Genomic DNA, 18,873 nt, shown 5'->3' on the forward strand with positions numbered 1-18,873 from the left:
TCCTGAAAATCAGCAGCCCTCCCTTGGAAGGCTGAGCTGTAGAGGAGAATGAGAACGAGCAGTCTGCACTAGAGAGAGCTGTAAGCGCAGTGATGTTATTAGAGGAGCACAGGCATTTCGTTAGGGCGACAGGCTGGGGGATGTCATGGGCCGGGGTTTCATCTTGGGTGGTGGTAATGGACACAGGAAGGAAAGAAGAGGAAGTGGAAGGTAGAGGGTAGGGACATGAAATAGAATTTCACTTCTTCCTTCACTTCAGTGTAATAGAGGGTTCTGAGAGATGTTAATGGGCTTTTCTTATTTTATGACTCGGGTCCTAGGAATATACATACAATTATTCTAACGTCTTTAATATCACTGAAATGCAATTTTTTAAAGATTTATTTATTTTAGGGGTGCCTGGGTGGCTCAGTCGTTAAGCGGCTGCCTTTGGCTCAGGGCGTGATCCCAGGGTCCTGGGAGCGAGCCCTGCATCAGGCTCCTCCGCTAGAAGCCTGCTTCTTCCTCTCCCACTCCCCCTGCTTGTGTTCCCTCTCTCGCTGGATGTCTGTCTCTCTGTCAAATAAATAAATAAAATCTTTAAAAACAAACAAACAAAAAAGATTTATTTATTTTAGAGAGAGAGAGTCTTAAGCAGACTCCCTGCTGAGTACAGAGCCCAATTCGGGACTCCATCCCATGACTCAGATTATGACCTGAGCCGGAATCAAGAGTCCGATGCTCAGCTGACTGAGCCGCCCAGGTGCCCCACGAAAATGCAGTTCTTGTTCTGCTTGCCATCCTTCTCCACCCCCCTTGGCTTTCCTGTATATAGTTGAGAACTGGGCAGTACACACGATCTCTGAGGATCCACAAAAGAGGCCTAAAGTTGATACGCAGAAACTCCAGGATAGTTCAGTAAGAACTGCCCAGGCTTTTCGTGAGAATCTTAGGCCTTATGTGCAGTGCTATGAAGCTGGTCTGTCTAGCAGTCTAGCAGTTAGAAGCCGCGAACTGGGAGGAGGCAGTATTGGACTGACAGTACTTTGACAGAAAATTAGACCTAAATATCCAAAAGCACAAAACGACCTGGGTCATTTGAGATATTATTACTAAATTGTTTTATTCCTCCAAAGACCCAGTATGCTAGTTTGGGAATAACAATGAAAGATTAAAAGATGCCCAGAATAACAAGACATCATTATCAGCAAATAAGTGAGTGTTTTGACATCTAGAGACATGAACTTCAGCTACCTGTAGATTTATTTAAATGAACTTCCTTTGATGAAGGAGACATAAGTGAACCACTGCTGTCCTGAGCTGCGGTGGGGTGCTTAAAGACCTCTGAAAATTTGGCTTAAGAGAGAGGGGTCTGTCTTGTGATCTTCACGTAACTTCGGTTTCATCGGTAAAATGGAGACACTACCCGCCTCTCAGGATTGAGTAAGAATAAATGAGATGATGTATGTGCAAATGCCCCGTTGCCCTGCAAAGTCTGATATCAATTTCAGGTTGTTTTCAGTTTGCTCATTATCTTTTAAAATATTCCTCGGCGATTTCACTCTGATGGTTTGCTTACCTAAACTATTAACAGCCGTCTCTGTAATTTCCCAATTGCTTTCCAGATTTCTGTATTCAGATGAAGTTCAGATTGGCCCAGAGACAGTTATGACCACTCTTTATACTGCTAAGAAATATGCAGTCCCAGCCCTGGAAGCACATTGTGTGGAATTTCTCACCAAACATCTTCGGGCAGATAATGCCTTTATGTTACTTACTCAGGTAAGTAAATGTAGCTAAGGTGTGTATCATCGTAATTTTAAAAATTGAGTATAACTACATATGAGTATTACATATGTCCTGGAGAATTAGTTCCAGATCATTAAAGTATATGTAATTATTTTTATAGTGCCATTGAGGGAAATCTATCAGATTGATATGCTTTTAGAATAGAAAAGCAAATTAGAGTTCATACAATATCATATGGGTGAAGAAACTGAAGCCTTATATAAGTAAGCTGTTATGACTCAAAGATACAGTTCTTTATGGTTGGAGTTGGAATTAGGATCCATTGTTGTTCCTGGTATGATTTGAGAGTATGATAGCATGAGGTTTTCTGGACATCTTTGGTCTCAATTTTTGTTGGATCTGGAATAAAGATTGAGGTTTCAAGTTTAGATAAGTTCTAAGATTTACTATCTTTGGACTTAAACTGAAAGCTTAGAGGAGTTAGAATTTAAGGCTTATGTGAAATGTTCTTTCTCTGATATTTAAATGTTTTCACTAAATACAGTATACATACAGAAAAGTACTCATTATTGTAAGTACACAGTCTGATGGATTTTTACAAACTGAACACATCTGTGGAACCATTAACCAGTCTTTACCATATTATTTGGCATTTATTAGATGCCTGTAATCTGAGCTTTGTACTTCAGACATAAATAAATCACTGTTTTTCTTTTTAGACAAAGTTACAATACCCTTATATGAATTGTTTTAAAAATTCTATGCTAGCCTGTAGCCATGTGTTAAAGATTGTATTATGTCTCCACAATGTATGTGTTGAAATCCTAATTCCTAGTACCTCAGGATGTGATCTTATTTGGAGATAGGGTCTTTACAGAGGTAAGCAAGTTCAAATGAGGACCAAAAAGAAAATTCTAAGCTGATAATACATAATTCTATTGAGTATTAGTACTGGACCCAGTCACGGATGCCCCCCAGCTCCACCCTTTCATTTTACAAATGGAAAAACTAAAACCTGCGCTGATGAACTAACTACCTGCCCAAAGGCTCAGAACAGGCTAGCTGGCGCCGGCGCGCTGGGCTCAGGTTTTCCAGCCTTGCCTCCATTCTGTTGTATGGAGAAAGTCTGATGGCATCTTGTGTTGTTGGGTTTTTTTTCCATCTTCTATCATCAAATATTTGTAGTTGTGGAAGAAGGAACATGCTGACGTATGGACATAATCACAGAACCCATGTCTGTGTAGTGTGCCCGACAGAAAGTCACTTTGCCCGTATCATCACATTTACGCTGCATTACAACTCTGTGATGCTTTTCCTGTTTTATTCCCTTCTTAAAGATGAAGAAATGAAAGCTCAGGGAAGTATCTTATTTAACATTAGACAGCAGGTGGTAAAGGTAAGATCCCAGCCTTTGACCAGTTGATGTTAAGGTGTGGTGGTGGTGACGGCGTGGTAATAGCAGAACGTACCGCGTGATGCCTGTGTGCCAGCACTTCGTGGCGGTCTTCCACAGTAGCTTGGGGAGGCGTGGGCGTTCTAGGTGAAAGTTTCCTTACTGTCCCCATTTTATAGTTAAGGAGGTGGAGGCAGAGAGACGTGAAATAACTTGACCAAGGTCATAGAACTATTAGGCAGTGTCTCCCTGCATTTTTTCCTCTTTGGAATTTGTGATGAAAATCTAATACGGGAATTGATATTCATAAGATTCTTTATTATCCAAGGGTTTTAAGGTATGTGGAGAGGATCACTTAATTACTTTGATTTTAAAAGTTTATTGAAAAATTCAGAAACCAATAAATTAAACTGTGACAAAGTACAGTTTCTCGTTCGGCAGGTCCAAGGTGGGACCTGAGAGTCTGCCTTTCTCACAGGCTGTCAGATGATCCCAGGGATTCTGGACCACACTTTGAGTAGTAAGGGTTAACATATGTCAGTATGAGAACAAAAAGGAACTTTTCAGTGCCTTGTTGGTCTGAGAACCCAATATTATACCACATTTTTCATTGGTGGGGTCATGTGAATTAGCCCACAGATTGTCTTGTGAACGTCTCATTCCTGCCAAGTGAGTCATGTGAACTGAACATGTTCACGTACTTGAAAGGAACTTCAGCAGCTTCACGCCAACACAGAAGGCCAGTATGCTGTACCAGCATGAGTTATACGGGGAAAAACACTTTTTATGAGGTGTACAATCCTAGTGATATTTTTCCAGAGATAATGCCAGACTCAAACTAAATTTTGAGAAAATATATTTTACTCTAAGCAGCAACAATAGATTCCATGGGAAACTTGATATTGCCTGTGTAACCTGAGGAGTAACTGAAATACTGCTTTTCTGACAGAAACAATCTTTACAAAGAATTGAAACATACATTTTTGTGTAAACACTAAAAATATAGTTGAGTTGGCTCATGGAAATACTTACTGATATTAGAATTTCACTTGATAAAAATATACTACTTTTCATATTTTAAAAATGCATGAACTATGATCCTAGACTGGATCCTGTTCCAGAGGAAAAGTGTTATAAAAAACACAGGTTCAGGGGTGCCTGGGTGGTGCAGTTGGTTAAGAGACCGACTCCTGGTTTCGGCTCAGGTCATGATCTCAGGGTCATGAGATTGAGCCCTGGGCCAGCTCCACGCTCAGTGCAAAATCTGCTTAAGTTTCTTTCTCCCTCTCTCTCTGTCCACCTGTTCTGTTCCCATGCAAGTACACGCTCGCTCGCTTTCTCTAAAAAAAAAAAAAAAAAAAAAAATTGGGTCGGTTGGCAAAACTGAAATACAGTAGATTAGATAAAAATATTATATGGTTATTTACCAAAGTTAATCACTATGGGTTATATAAGAGAATATTCTTATTCTTAGGAAATACATACTGAAGTATTTAAGGTTAAGGGCAACGATGTGTGTAATCTGTTCCTGAATAGTTCACCTCAGATACACAGGCAGACACTATACACTGCCTATTTTCTTATACATTATTATCCCATTTATATATATATATCTCCCATATCTATCTATCTGTCTATCATCTATCTGTATAAAACGTATCTGTGTGCCTGTGTGTGTTTATAGAGAGAGTGCAAATGATAAAACAGGGGTGAAATGTTAGATAAGTAATATTCAGATGCGTAAATCTGGGTAAAGGGTATATGGGTGCTCTTTTTTGAAATTCTTTGTTTCTTTTTTTGAAAGTATTTCTAAATTTAAAAAATTTAAAAGAAGATTACAAGGAATAGAGGTAATTTTATTCTACTAAATCAGGTTTTATATTTTTTGTGGAAAAATTTGACTAAGCAAATAATATAAGGCCAATATATAATCTAAGAAGAGCATTTTCAAACATGTTTGAGTATACAATAATTTTAAGAAATAGTCTACTGACTTAAAATACATATTTTATATATGTAAATATATATCATATATTACATATCTTTTATTTTTTTAATAAAGATTTTATTTAGAGAGAGCGAGCAAGCAAGAGAGCAGGAGGAGGTGGCAAAGGGAGATGGAGAGAGAGAATCTCAGGTAGACTCCCCAGCAAGTGTGGAGCCTGATGTGGGGGCTCAGTCTCATGACCCTGAGATTGTGACCTGAGCTAAAATTAAGAGTCAGGCTCTTCGTCGACTGAGCCACCTGGGTGCCCCTCTATATGTCTATTTTAAATTTAATCCAGTGTGTTTATTGCTCTCTTCTCCCCCATAAAACACAAGGTAACTGTTTAGTTTAGGGATGTTTATTATTTGTTCAATAGCATCTGAGTTATTGAATCCCTTGAAAATGAATTTCATTTTACAAATAAATGAAGAGTTATCACCCATGCTAAATAATTAATTGGCAGTATTCTCAGGTTTCTGCATGACCCAGCGTGAATACTTCCGTGTGTTTGTATTTGTCCATACTGTTATATGTAAATAGACATGACCCAAGGCCAGGGTGAAAGCTCAGTCATTGGCATACCTATCATCACATCTTTTTTTAGCATTATGGTTTTTTGTTTTTTTTTAAGATTTATTTATATGAGAGAGAGAGAGAAAGCACAAGCAGGGTGAGGGGCAGAGGGAGAAGCAGACTCCCTGCTGAGCAGGAAGCCTGATGTGGGGCTTGATCCCAGGGCCCCGAGATCCTGACCTGAGCCGAAGGCAGACGCTTAACCGACTGAGCCACCCAGGTGCCCCAGTGTTATGGTTTTTTAAATCTCATTTGAGTTTGGATTTTCGACCCCTTTCCTCCACGACTGGCTTTTAAACTTGTTTTAGTTTTTGTGGTTTTTTTGTGTTTATTTTTATTTTTATTTTATCTCATTTTTTAAAGAGAGAGTGACCCAGGAGAGGGGGACTGGGGGAGAGGGGAAGAGAGAGACTCTTAAGCAGGCTCCAAGCTCAGCACAGAGCCCAGTGCAGGACTCAATCTCACAACCCTGAGATCATGACCTGAGCCGAAATCAAGAGTCAAACACTTAACTGACTGAGCCACCCAGGTGCCCCTAAACTTTTTTTTTTAATTTATAATATGCATCCTGATTAACCACATATTATAAGCTTGACTTCTGACTTCTTAAACCCTAGATTAGCTTTATTGGAATCCTACAGTATACTTTTGCTCAATTTATGCTGTGGCTTCTTTTGCTTATCATTGTGTTTGTGGGACTCATTCATATTGTTAAGTGTAGTTGTAGATCACTCTCTATCATGTTTGGTCCTGTGACTATTTGCTTTTCTGTTGTTGGGCCTAGTTTTTGCTCAGGTACCCAGAGCTTTCATGCTCTAAAATTCTTGTACTTCATTCTCTGCCCACAGTCAAGACAGAAAATGGGGGCAACAAAAAAAGATCTGTTTTACTGGTATGCTTGACAGTTGATGTCAGTTTAGTGAAATCAATGATTCAGTGAATTTAGTGATACCAGTTTAGTGAAAATATCCTAACACATGGATTTAAGTAATGGCTTTACAACATAACTAGTTAGATCATATTAGGCAAGTCAGTACACCTTTCTGAGCGTGTTTGTTTCTACATCTGGAAAATGGGATGATAATGTCTGCCTCATCTAACCTAGAGTGTTTGTTAAGGATCAAAGTAAGTGTAAGAAACCAGGCAGTGTATTATATGAGCGTACGAAAAGAAAAATAACAGGGTTGTCAGTGGTAATGTGAGTTTGTTATCTAAGGAAGGCATTTGTGCTTTTAGCTTTTCATTTCTGGTTGCGGAATGGAAAGTTTTAAGAATATATGCACATCGTAATGGTATTTAAAGTAGGTGTTTTTACGTGATTAGCAGTTATAAGTGTTTACAGTGTTAACTTTGAATATGTACAGTCTGAAAGTAAAATAACTATGAAAATAAAATAACCATCTTTTTGTATGTTTAGGCTCGATTGTTTGATGAGCCTCAGCTCGCTAGTCTTTGTCTAGACACGATAGACAAAAGCACGATGGATGCAATAAGCGCAGAGGGCTTTACCGACATCGATATAGGTGAGTCCACCCGCGTGCGAGACGTGCCGCCTAAGTACAGTAACGCCTGACTAGTCAGCCTTATTATAAAGTAGTGGTTTTTCCAAATTCGGTGAGTCTACCTCTTAAGAGTTTTGCTTTATTTTGGTGATGTATTCCTAAAAGTCGTAATTACTTTATCACCTTTTAAAAAAATGTCAAATCAAATTGATTGAATGCACACCATGTGCGTGGCATTGTAGTAGGGTCATGGAAGAAATATAAAGAGTAAGATGTGATTTTTCTTAAGGAAACTATTATCTAATTGGAGAATCAGAGAACAAATGTGAAAATTAAGAGTTAAGACACTAACAGAAAATTCTAGATAGTATACAGCAAGATGTGATTTTGCCTCTTCTGACCTAGATACATAGAAAATAACATGGAAAGATTACCTCAACTTGAGCAGCATTAGGAGAGTTTTGACAGGGGAGATTCTGATCTGGGCTGTAAAGAATGAGTAGTATTTGGATAATGCAGAGGGGAGGACATTCGAGGCAGGTGGAACCACAGGAAGAAGTGGATGGAGGAGGGCGGGGCGCACGGCAGGTTAGAGTCTGGCTGCGCAGGGCTGGCTAAGGACGGGCCAAGGAGTTTGACTTTTGTCATTGTAGGAGAGCAGAGAGAGCTGACCCAGGCCTGTGACCTGAAATATTATCTTCATCGTGATGAACACAAAATGTATGTTAGGTATCTATGATTGTCTGTTACTATCTATGTTGCTGGCAGGCAGGAAAAAATATGGACAGAGAGAACGCCCCCATCTTGAAAGCTTTGGCCTTGAAGTGGCACCCGTGTTCTCAGTCTTCATTGTCTTGAATTCAGTCTCGTGATCCCACGTAACTTCGGAGGAAGGTCCGGAAGAAGAGAAAAGCACTCACTGCCTCCTCTGTCTGCCCCGGCCTAGTCTTCTGCCGATCTCCCCATCATTCCCTGTCTTTCATATACACTAGCCAGGGTTATTTCTCTTTTAAACCTTTGTATTTACTATTCCATTGATTGGAATCCTTTCCCCCCTGAATCTGTATGTGTCTTTCTCCTTTATATTATTCTGATACCAAGTTAAATGAGACCTGAGACAGACCACCTCAGACCTTAGTCAAAGTAGATACCACGTTCCCCTGAACAATCCCTGTGCTGTTACTCTGATTGATTTTCCTCATGATACATTTTACTATTTGAAATTCTTAAGTAGGTATTTGTCTGTGTATGTTTATGATGATTGTCTAGCTGCCCCACCTAGATCATAAACTTTTTTTTTTGTTTAAGACTTTATTTCTCAATAATCTCTATAACCAACATGGGACTTGAACTTACAACCCCGAGATCAAGAGTCATGTGCTTACTGACTGAGCCAGCCAGGCGCTCCTGATTGTAAACTCTTTGAAGGGAGGGATTTTGTCTTGTTTATCACTGTCTGTTTACCACTGTATTTCTAGCACTGAAGACCGTAGAACATAGTACCTGTTCAGTTACTGTTTGCTCATCAACTGCTCTTTTAGAATGTTGCCTTTCCTTTCCACCTTGGCTATTCTCACTCAGTCTTAATGTCTTGCCTCACATTCTACTTCTGCAGTGACTCCTTTCTAGAGAGCTGACATCCCACCCTCTTCCATGACATTGAGTGTATTCTGTTATAACAACGTCCCATTGATAGTGTGCCTGTCTATGGCACAGTACCTTGGGAAGGATTTATGCTCATTTTGCATTACTTATCCTGAAGGGCAGGGGCTAGATTCCCCCCCAGTATACATAATAGGCCATTGACTGGATGTTTGAGAGCCCCAAGCCCTGCCCACATTGCTAAGAAAACACTGCTTCATCCTAATTTTCTTCCCTTAAGGGGTTGTCTAGTCCTCCATTTGTACTTCAGTCTCTATCTGAAATAATACTGTTTGCATCTGGATGACTTCCTCCTGGAAGTCGTTTTGTAAATAGCCCCCATGTCAGGTGTGCCATTGGAACCTGGAATTTTTGAAGGAGGTGCCTTGTACAGGGTGCATACTCTCTAAATATTTGTTGATTTGAATTGACTCACAGCTGCTTTTATTAAATTCTAGCCCTGTGTTATGTTTACAAAACATAATCTTAGATGTTTTATGATCTCTGTTAGGCTCTCGGCTGCCGATAGAAGACCTGTGTGTTTCCACACCACAGTCGAGTTTGCCTCGAATGCACTTGTTAAAAACTGTGATTGGAAGAGAAGTCTAGCTGCTGAGAGAAAGCTGGGCCAGGCTTCAGGAGGTCTTCGTACAGTTGATGGTTTTAGATACGGGGGAAGCATTTTCTCCCTGGGATTTGAATATATGTTCCGGAGGGATGGCTTACTGTTTTCCAGGTAGAGAGATACCGTTTCTCTCCTAAGCTTTTTGCTAAGGGAAGTCGATAATATGTCACGCTAATAGGAAAAAAGCAAATTTACATTACACTGAAGGCAGTATAATGTGCGTTTTTTCCTACTGGCATTTTCAGTTTCTGTGTTTGTCTTACTGAAGTTTGTGAGCACACAGAGTAGAGATTGTAGATCCGAGTTTGTCTGTTCCCACTGAGTGATCAGGTATGGTCGGTGTATATCCCTAATCCTGTAAGTCTTGAGACATATTAGTTTATATTCATTTACCTGTGAAAAAGTTGTATGGAGCCTTAGTTTATATTCATCTGCTCAGCTACAAGAGAAGGAAAAACATGATTTTTTTAAAAAAATTATAACCTTTTCATTTTTAATGTATCATTGAGCCCCTCCTGTGTTTTGGGGACTGAGACATCTTTGCTGGAATGATAGCTGTGGTTTGATATTGACCAAATATTTGGATGTAGTATGAATGTGTAGACTGTTATAGAATGCAATTTTTTAAAATAAAATTTTCTTAGATGTGTAATACTGGGTAATTTAAGCATATTTAATGTCTTCATTGATTTCTGCTGTATATGGCGTTCTCATTTTTATTTGAATCTTGCGATTATTAGTGCTCATTATTACGAATATCAGTTATTGTATAGTGAAGCCCTCAGGCCTCTGAAGCGTTTTTTGTTTGTGTGCTTTTGTTTTGTTTTTAAAGATTTATTTATGTATTTTGGTGGGGGGGAGGATGGCGAGTGCAGAGGGGAGGGGCAGAGGGAGACGAGACAATCCTCAAGCAGGCTCCGCCCCGCCCCCAGCATGGAGCCTGACTCAGGGCTCTCTATTATGACCTGAGCTGAAACTGACGGTTGGACGCTCAACGCAACCGACTGAGCCACCCTGAGCCACCCAGGTGCCCCTGTGTGTTTGTTTTTGTATAAACAAGACTCTTTGTGTAGAAGACTCTTGACTGTAGTGCTGTTCAGGCACCTACATCTACTTTTCAGATTTCCTCTCTTCTCTGCCCCTGCTTGTGTGCCACCTATCATTTTATTCTAGTCTGTTGGCCTCTAAGGCCCCCTCTCTGGACTTCTGCTTCTGGTCTACTGTAGGGGAGCCAAGTTGATTTTTTTAAAATTTTGCTTCTGATAAAAGGAGAAGGATTCCAAGTGAGGGCCTGAGTTCCAGGCATGACATTTATACTTGGACGTCAGGGAGTTCAAACTTCAGATGTCCCAAATTAAATTTCAGATCTCACCTTTCACCATCCCCCAAAACCTCCTTCATAGGCTTTCCCGTCTCAGTCGTTGCCCTGTCATCTGTCCTTTGCTTAGACTATAAACCTGAGCATCATCCTTGATGCCCCTCGGTCGCCCTCTATATTCCCTCTGTGAGGACATTGCATTGAGTCATCCTTCAGAATGTGTCTTGAAGCTCATCGTTTTTCGCCTCTTCCTTCTGGTCCTGGCCATCATCACCTCTGACCTGGATCAGAGCCGGAACCTGCTCACTGATCTCATTTCCACTGTACTCCTCTAGAGGCGCTTCTCAGCACGGCTGCCAGTGTGATCCTTTTACAGCGTCAAATGTCACAGCCCCAGATCCTCCAGGGGTTTGTTCCCCTTCCCATCCAAGTAAAAGCCAGGTGATCTACAGGGTACTATAGGATTACCCCCATTTCCCCCTGTTTCTGGCCTCATCGCCTGCCACTTTTCCCTCTTGCTCACTGCAGTCTAGCCACACTGGCTCCTGGGTGGTCCTCAGACTTGCCAGGCACACTTTGATGTGAGGGCCTTCCCACTGGCAGTCCTGGAACAGTCCTTCCGGTTAGGCCCCTGTTTGGCTGACCCCCCCCCCCGCCCCGCCCCCAATCAAGTCTTAGCTCAGGTGAGCCGCCTAAGCTATCCTGTTTTAAACTGGACGTAGGATTCCCCTTACTCTGCTCTTTGTCTTACACTTGGCATCTAACATAACGTTTACCCCCATTAGAATATAAGCTCCATGAAGGCAGGTTTTTAACTTCTTGTTCAGTGATGTATCCTCAACATCTAGAACAGTTCCTGACACATAAAGAGTGCCTAATAAGGGGTACTTGGGGAGTGGGTCCGTGGTTATCTGTAGACGTTATGAGTTTCTGTATGTTACTAATGTGAAGCCATTTTCTCTGACTGACTTACTGTTAATCTTACTCTGAATATTTGAGTTTGCTTGGCAAATGGGGTGGATATACAAGGAGATACTATACCTAAGCTTCCGTGTATGATTAGGCATAAGTTGAATGTTAACCCTATAGCAGTTTTTTAAAGAAAACATTGCTGTTTAATTCCTCTCATTCTTTAATATTTTTAAGTGTAGAGTCTATAGTTTTAAGTATCTAACCTGTTTTTTATTGAAATTTGAAAACTTAAGCGTGTTTGTTGGTATTGCTTTGTTAAAGAGCAAAATATCCCTAATTTGATTTTTGTATTTTACTTGTAGACACACTCTGTGCAGTTCTAGAAAGAGACACACTTAGTATTAGAGAAAGTCGACTTTTTGGAGCTGTTGTGCGATGGGCAGAAGCGGAATGTCAAAGACAACAATTGCCTGTGACTTTTGGAAACAAACAGAAAGTTCTAGGAAAAGCACTGTCCTTGATCCGGTTCCCACTGATGACCATTGAGGAGTTTGCAGCAGGTAGGGCTATCACTTGACCAATATCTGTGTGAAATTAACAGGCAGTCAGCCAGCCTCCCTGTGCGAGAGGAGAACCTGGTACTTACTGAATTCTAGTCACATGATATATGAATGGGAGTGTGTGTGTGTAATTTCATTTACTTCTCCTGAGAGCTCTTCAGGATAACATTATAGGTGATTTATTTTGATATGTGCATTAGGGTTTTTTGGTTTTTTTTTTTTTTAGTGTAGTGCACACAGGTTACATTAGTTTCCGGTGTACAACACGGCGATTCTGTTCTATAAGGTTACGTGCTCCCCACCAGTGTAGCCACCGTCTGTCACCACGCGGCACTGTTACAGCGTCATTGACTGTATTCCCTGTGCTGAGCCTTTCATCCCCGTGACTCCCCTTTAAGCATTTGCCCATCCCCTCTCCCCACCCTGTCCTCTGGCAACCACCAGTTTGTTCTCTGTATTTATGGGTCTGATCTGCTTTTTTTGTTTATTCATTTGCTTTTATTTTGTTTTTTTAGATTCCACACATATGACTGAATATAGGGTTATATTTTTAAAATACTATGTATATAAAAATCAGATTTTTATAGATTAGAGAACTGAACCTGAGAGGTGTTAAGTGTCTTGCTCAAGGTTATAATGATAGACCTTTCTGATTCTTAAGATTGATGCTTTTTTTTTTTAAGATTTTATGTATTTATTAGAGAAAGAGCACGAGAGAGAGAAAACGAGCAAGCACGAACGGGGGAGGGGTGGGGGGCAGGAAGGGCAGAGGGACAGGGAGAAGCAGGCTCCCCACTGAGCAGGGAGCCCCCACTCAGGACTCAATCCCAGGACCCCAGGATCATGACCTGAGCTGAAGGCAGACACTTAACCAACATAGCCACCCAGGTGCCCCTGATCGACGCTTCCGATGTAAAATCAGAGACATCCAGGGGCACCTAGATGGCTCGGTTGGTTAAGTGTCTGCCTTTGGCTAGGGTCATGATCTCCGGGTCCTGAGATCAAGCCCTGAGTAGGGCTTCCTTCTCAGCAGGGAGTCTGCTTCTCTCTCTCTCTCTTCCTCTGCCCCTCCCACTGCTTGTTCTCTCTCTCTCTCAAATACATAAAAACCTTAAAAAAAATAAATAAATAAAATAAAAATGAAATTAGACATACCTGGTTTTGAATCTTTTTTCTATGACCCATTCTCCTTATCCATATTGACACTGAGTATTATCTGCTTTTAAGTCATGGCCAGGTTGATCTGGAGGAAAAAGGAAATCTCATTATTGTTTAAAATTATATTTATATTTACTGCCTATTTGTATTTTTTCTTAATATTTATGACTTTTGTTTTTTCTGTTGGATATTCAAATTTTTCTTATTAGATTTATCATAAATAATTTTCTCCCAATATGTTTTTGGTGGAATCAGTGTTTTTTCTTTCTGCAAACTTTTTTTTTTTTTAAAGATTTTATTTATTTATTTGACAGAGAGAGAGACAGTCAGAGAGGGGGAACACAAGCAGGGGGAGTGGGAGAGGAAGAAGCAGGCTCCCAGCGAAGAAGCCTGATGTGGGGCTCGATCCCAGAACGCCGGGATCATGCCCTGAGCCGAAGGCAGACGCTTAACGACTGAGCCACCCAGGCGCCCCTCTGCAAACTTTTTTATTGAGGTGTAACAGCCATATAATAAAGTGAACACACCTATAGAATCATACTTGGTATCAGTTTATGGTATATGACCAGTATCCCAGAAGCCTTCATCATGCTCCTCCAAGTCCCTGATCTCCCTCCCAAAGGTGACTACTTTCTGGCCTCTATAAATCAGTTGTGTCTGTTTTTGAACTTTTTTTAAAAGTTTTTATTTGAATCACCTGGTGCTTATCACTACACATGCACTCCTTAATCCCCATCACCTATTTCACCCACACCCCTACTCACCTCCCCTCTGGTGACCATCCATTCTCTATAGTTAAGAGTCTGTTTCTTGGTTTGCTTCTCTCTTTTTTTTTACCCCCTATGATCATTTGTTTTGTTTCTTAAATTCCACATATGAGTGAAGTCATATGGTACTTGTCTTTCTCTGAGTAACTTCTCTTAGCATCATTCCTCTAGCTCCAGTGAGGTCACTGCAAAAGGTAAGATTTCATTCTTTTTCATGGCTAAGTAATATTCCATTGTAGATATAGATACACACACACACACCCCACATTGTCTTTATCCATTTATCAATTTATGAACAGTTGGGCTGCTTCCACGTCTTGGCTATTGTAGATAATGCCCCTATACACAGAGGGGTGCATCTGTCCCTTTGAATTCGTGTTTTAGTATTCTTTGGATAAATACTCAGTGGCGTGATTTGCTGGATCATAGGGTAGTTCTATTTTTACCTTTTCGAGGAACCTCCATACTGTTTTCCACAATGGCTGCACCAGTTTGCATTCCCACCAACAATTTCTCCACATACTCACAAACACCTGTTTTTTCTTGTGTTGTTGATTTTAGCCATTCTGACAGGTATGAGGTGGGATCTCATTGTAGGTTTGATGTGCATTTCCCCGATGAAGAGTGATGTTGAGCATCTTTTCATGTGTCTGTTGGGCATCTATATGTTGTCTTTAAAGAAATGTCTGTTCATGTCTTCTGTTTTTGAACTTAATATAAAGGAAATGATGCTTACATATGTGTTCTTTGGTGTATGGCTTTCTCTCTTACTATGTAGATTCATCCCTGTGGTTGTGTGTGGCAGTAGCTCATTCTTTTTCATTGCTATATAATCTGTCGTAGGAATGTGCCATGATTTATTATGCATTTTACTATTGTTGAACATCTGGGTTGTTTCTTTTTGGGGGCCATTAAGAACCTTCTTGTACATGTCACTGAGGGGACACATGTAGACATTTCTGTTGAGTATTATACAAGTGGAATTGTTATGTCATGGAGTGTGGGTATGTTCACCATCAGTAGATCCGGCCAGAGAGTTGCCCAGAGTGATTGTAACGTTCATGCTCAACTGCCAAGTGAAGAGAGTTACAAGCACATTCTAGTTGCCCCACATCCTCTCCAGAACTTGGTTCTTGTCCGTTTTTGTAGTTTAGTCATTTGGTGGGTTGAGAACATACTTTATTATGGTTTTAATTTTGTGCCTCTGACAGTTAATGATGTTGAATGTGCCAATAACCGGATATGCTTATTCAGGTCCTTGGTTTCTTTGTTGATTTTTAAGAGTTTTATATGTTCTGAATACAAGTCTTCTGTCAGGTATATGTATTGCTAATGTGGATTGCCTTTTTATTAATGCTGTCTTTTAAAAAAATTTATTATTTGAAGTGTAGTAGACATACGGTGCTGTATTAGGTTCAGGCATACAGCATAGTGATTCAGCAATTCTGTACATTTACTCCGTGCTCATCACGATAAGTAGAGTCACCATGTGTCAGCATGCAGTGTTACGATACTGGCTATATTCTCTATGCTCTTCTTCTCATCGCCCTGACTTACTTATTTTATAACTGGACGTTTGTACATCTTAATCTACACCTATTTTGCTAATCCCCCCAACCACCTCCCTTCTGGCAACAACCAGTTTGTTTTCTGTATTTAAGAGCCTTTTTAGGGGTGCCTGGGTGGCTCGGTCAGTTAAGGATTTGCCTTTGGCTCAGGTCAGGATCCCAGCGTCCTGAGATCGAGCCCCAAGTTGAGTTCCCTACTCAGTGGGGAGTCTGCTTCTCCCTCTGCCTCTCCCCATGGCTTGTGCTCTCTGTCTTGCTCACTCTCTTTCTCTCTCAAATAAATAAATAAAATCTTTGGGGAAAAAAAAAAGAGCCTCTTTACTTTTATGTTTGTTTGTTCATTAGTTTTTTAGAGTCCACACATAAGTGAAATCATATGGTATTTGTCTTTGACTTATTTCACTTAGTACAATACCATCTGGGTCCATCCGTGTTGTTGCAAATGGCAAGATCTCATACTTTTTTTTTTTTACGGCTGAGTAATATTCCATTGTAATATACACCACATCTTCTTTATCCATTTGTCTATGGATGGACACTTGGGTTGCTTCTATACCTTGGCTTTTGATAAATAGAAAATTTTAATTGTAATGAAGTTAATTTATCAACCTTTTTCTTCAGTCAGGTGAAGGCTTTCTGTGTCTACTTTAAGAAATTTGCCAGCCTCAAGATTATTAAGATATTCTCTTAAGTTCTCTTCAAGGAGTTTTAATGTTTTACATTTAACATTTAGATCTATAAACCATTTGGATTTTTGTTTTTTTGTATTGTTTTCTCACACATGTATATGGTATGAGGTAGAAGTTAAGCTTCATTTTTTTCCCCATGTAGCAGCATATTAAAAAACTATCCTTGTCCCATACATTTCAGGGCCAACTTTGTTGTAAATCAGGTGATTTTGTTTGAAGTAACCTGTTTCTGGAGTGTGTGTTCTGTTCCACTGTTATATTTATTTATTCTTGCACCAGTTCTGCATAGTTTTACACCAGATCTTGAAATCTGGTAGTGAAAATTCTCCAGCTTTGTTCTTCTTCAAGATTATATTGGCTATTTTGGTCTTTTTGCATTTTTGTATGAATTTTTTTACTCAGCTTGTCAATTTCCTCCCCCCCAAAATCATGGGATTTTGATTGGAATTGCATTGAATCTGTAGATTGGTGTGGTGATAACTGACATTTTTATACTACTACTAGTCACTAATATTTGTAATGTTTTTATAATATTACTACTGTTTTGTTTTTTAAGATTTTATTTATTTATTTGACAGAGAGAGACACAGCGAGAGAGGGAGCATAAGCACGGGAAATGGGAGAGGGAGAAGCAGGCTTCCCACTGAGCAGGGAGCCTGACTCGGGGCTCGATCCCAGGACCCTGGGATCATGACCTGAGCTGAAGGCAGATGCTTAACGACTGAGCCACCCAGGTGCCCCAGTCTGATGAGAGTTTTGTCATTAACTTTATCAACTGCTTCTCTTCTTTTCAGATAGTGGTACAGTAGTTTTCCCCTTTATTTTCTTTATATTTTTTCAAATATGTAATTGACTTTATTAAGCAATGCATGAATTGGGTAGCATCCCATCTAGCAAGTAGAGAGATGCTCTTTGCTGTATTTTCTTAATATGGTGAACTACACTGACTTTCCAAATTAAACCTAATTGGATTCCTTATATAAGCCAGACTTAGTTGTCATTCTTTATCCTATGTTACCAAATCCAGTTTGCTAAACTTTTAAAAATATTTTTATGACTACTTCATGAGAGAAATTAGTCTGTAATTTTCCTTTCTTGGAATGAAATTGGGAGATTTTAATTAGCACGTTTATGCTGGTCACATATAGAAGTTAATGAATGTTTCTTTTTTAACTGTTTAAGAGTTGGTGTAGGATTGGTGGTGTTTTTTCCTTAAATGTTTAGGAAAGTTCACCAGTGAGGTTATCCGGATCCAGAGTTTTCTTTGTGGAAGATTTTGTTTGTTCATTGTTGTTTTAAAGATTATTTGAGAGAGCGCTGCTAACACTTATGTTCTATTAGATTAACCTCAAACGGATTAGAAATCTTTAAAATTAAATACATACTAAAATTTTTCTACCTCACTGTTATTTTACATCTTCTGGATTTGAATTCACATTATTTTTTTTTAAAGATTTTATTTATTTATTTGACAGAGAGAGCGAGCCAGCAAGAGAGGGAACACAAGCAGGGGGAGTGGGAGAGGAAGAAGCGGGCTCCTAGTGGAGAAGCCTGATGTGGGGCTCGATCCCAGAACGCTGGGATCACGCCCGGAGCCGAAGGCAAGACGCTTAACGACTGTGCCACCCAGGCGCCTCTGAATTCACATTATTATGTGGAGTATTGCAGAGTTAGGAATTGAAATCCAGATGCTTTTCCTGAGGTTATATTTTTATTTCTGCAGGTCCCGCTCAGTCTGGAATTTTGTCCGACCGTGAAGTGGTCAATCTCTTTCTTCATTTTACTGTCAATCCTAAACCCCGAGTGGAATACATCGACCGGCCCCGTTGCTGCCTGCGGGGGAAGGAGTGCTGCATCAACAGGTTCCAGCAGGTGGAGAGCCGCTGGGGCTACAGCGGCACCAGCGACCGCATCAGGTAGCTGCCTCACCGCAAGCGTGGCCTCTTCTCCTCGTGTTGCAGGAGATCATTGACCGTGTTTTATTTTCAACTTTGTTTAATACATTTCTGAGTTAACGACAACAGTCAAGAGTCGGGGAGGTGCAGCACCTCCTCGCTGGACCGTGAGTGAGAGGACCTCTCAGGAAACAAGTGAAGGTAGAAAGGCTTGGGGAGGGTTTCTGCGGCCTGGGTTCTGTTTGGACTGCCATCGCTGGCCAGCGGGCTCTCTACCATAATTATCAGACACTGCTCTAACAGCGTTTAACAGGAGCTTTCTCTTCGCATGGGAGATAGCTCCGTATCCAGTTACAAACGCTTGAATGGGAAAAAAATCAAGAATCTTGAAAGACACATGGATAAAATCCTGTTGAGGAATTTATCTTTATTGTGTTTTCTTTAGGTTAAATATCAAAATAGAATAAGTACCAGTTTTCATAAAAAAGACCTTTTGGATCTTTACTTACTTAATAGCACTTCAGTATCAAACTAGGGATTAATAATAAGTTTGTTAA

At 40.2% G+C, this 18,873-nt stretch overlaps 1 protein-coding gene across 1 annotated transcript in view; it reads left to right on the forward strand.

The window, feature by feature from the left end:
• BTBD1 (BTB domain containing 1) overlaps positions 1-18,873 on the forward strand; it is a 41,496-nt gene that overhangs the window by 12,096 nt on the left and 10,527 nt on the right. Inside the window, exons 2-5 of the mRNA XM_045813015.2 lie at positions 1,605-1,761; positions 7,099-7,204; positions 12,042-12,239; positions 18,145-18,337. Of these exons, the coding sequence (XP_045668971.1) occupies positions 1,605-1,761; positions 7,099-7,204; positions 12,042-12,239; positions 18,145-18,337 (654 nt within the window). The remainder of the gene's footprint in view (positions 1-1,604; positions 1,762-7,098; positions 7,205-12,041; positions 12,240-18,144; positions 18,338-18,873) is intronic.

The sequence above is a fragment of the Ursus americanus genome, chromosome 28, assembly GCF_024610735.1.
Source record: "Ursus americanus isolate L20-20 chromosome 28, mUrsAme1.1.p, whole genome shotgun sequence".
Lineage (NCBI taxonomy): Eukaryota > Metazoa > Chordata > Mammalia > Carnivora > Ursidae > Ursus > Ursus americanus.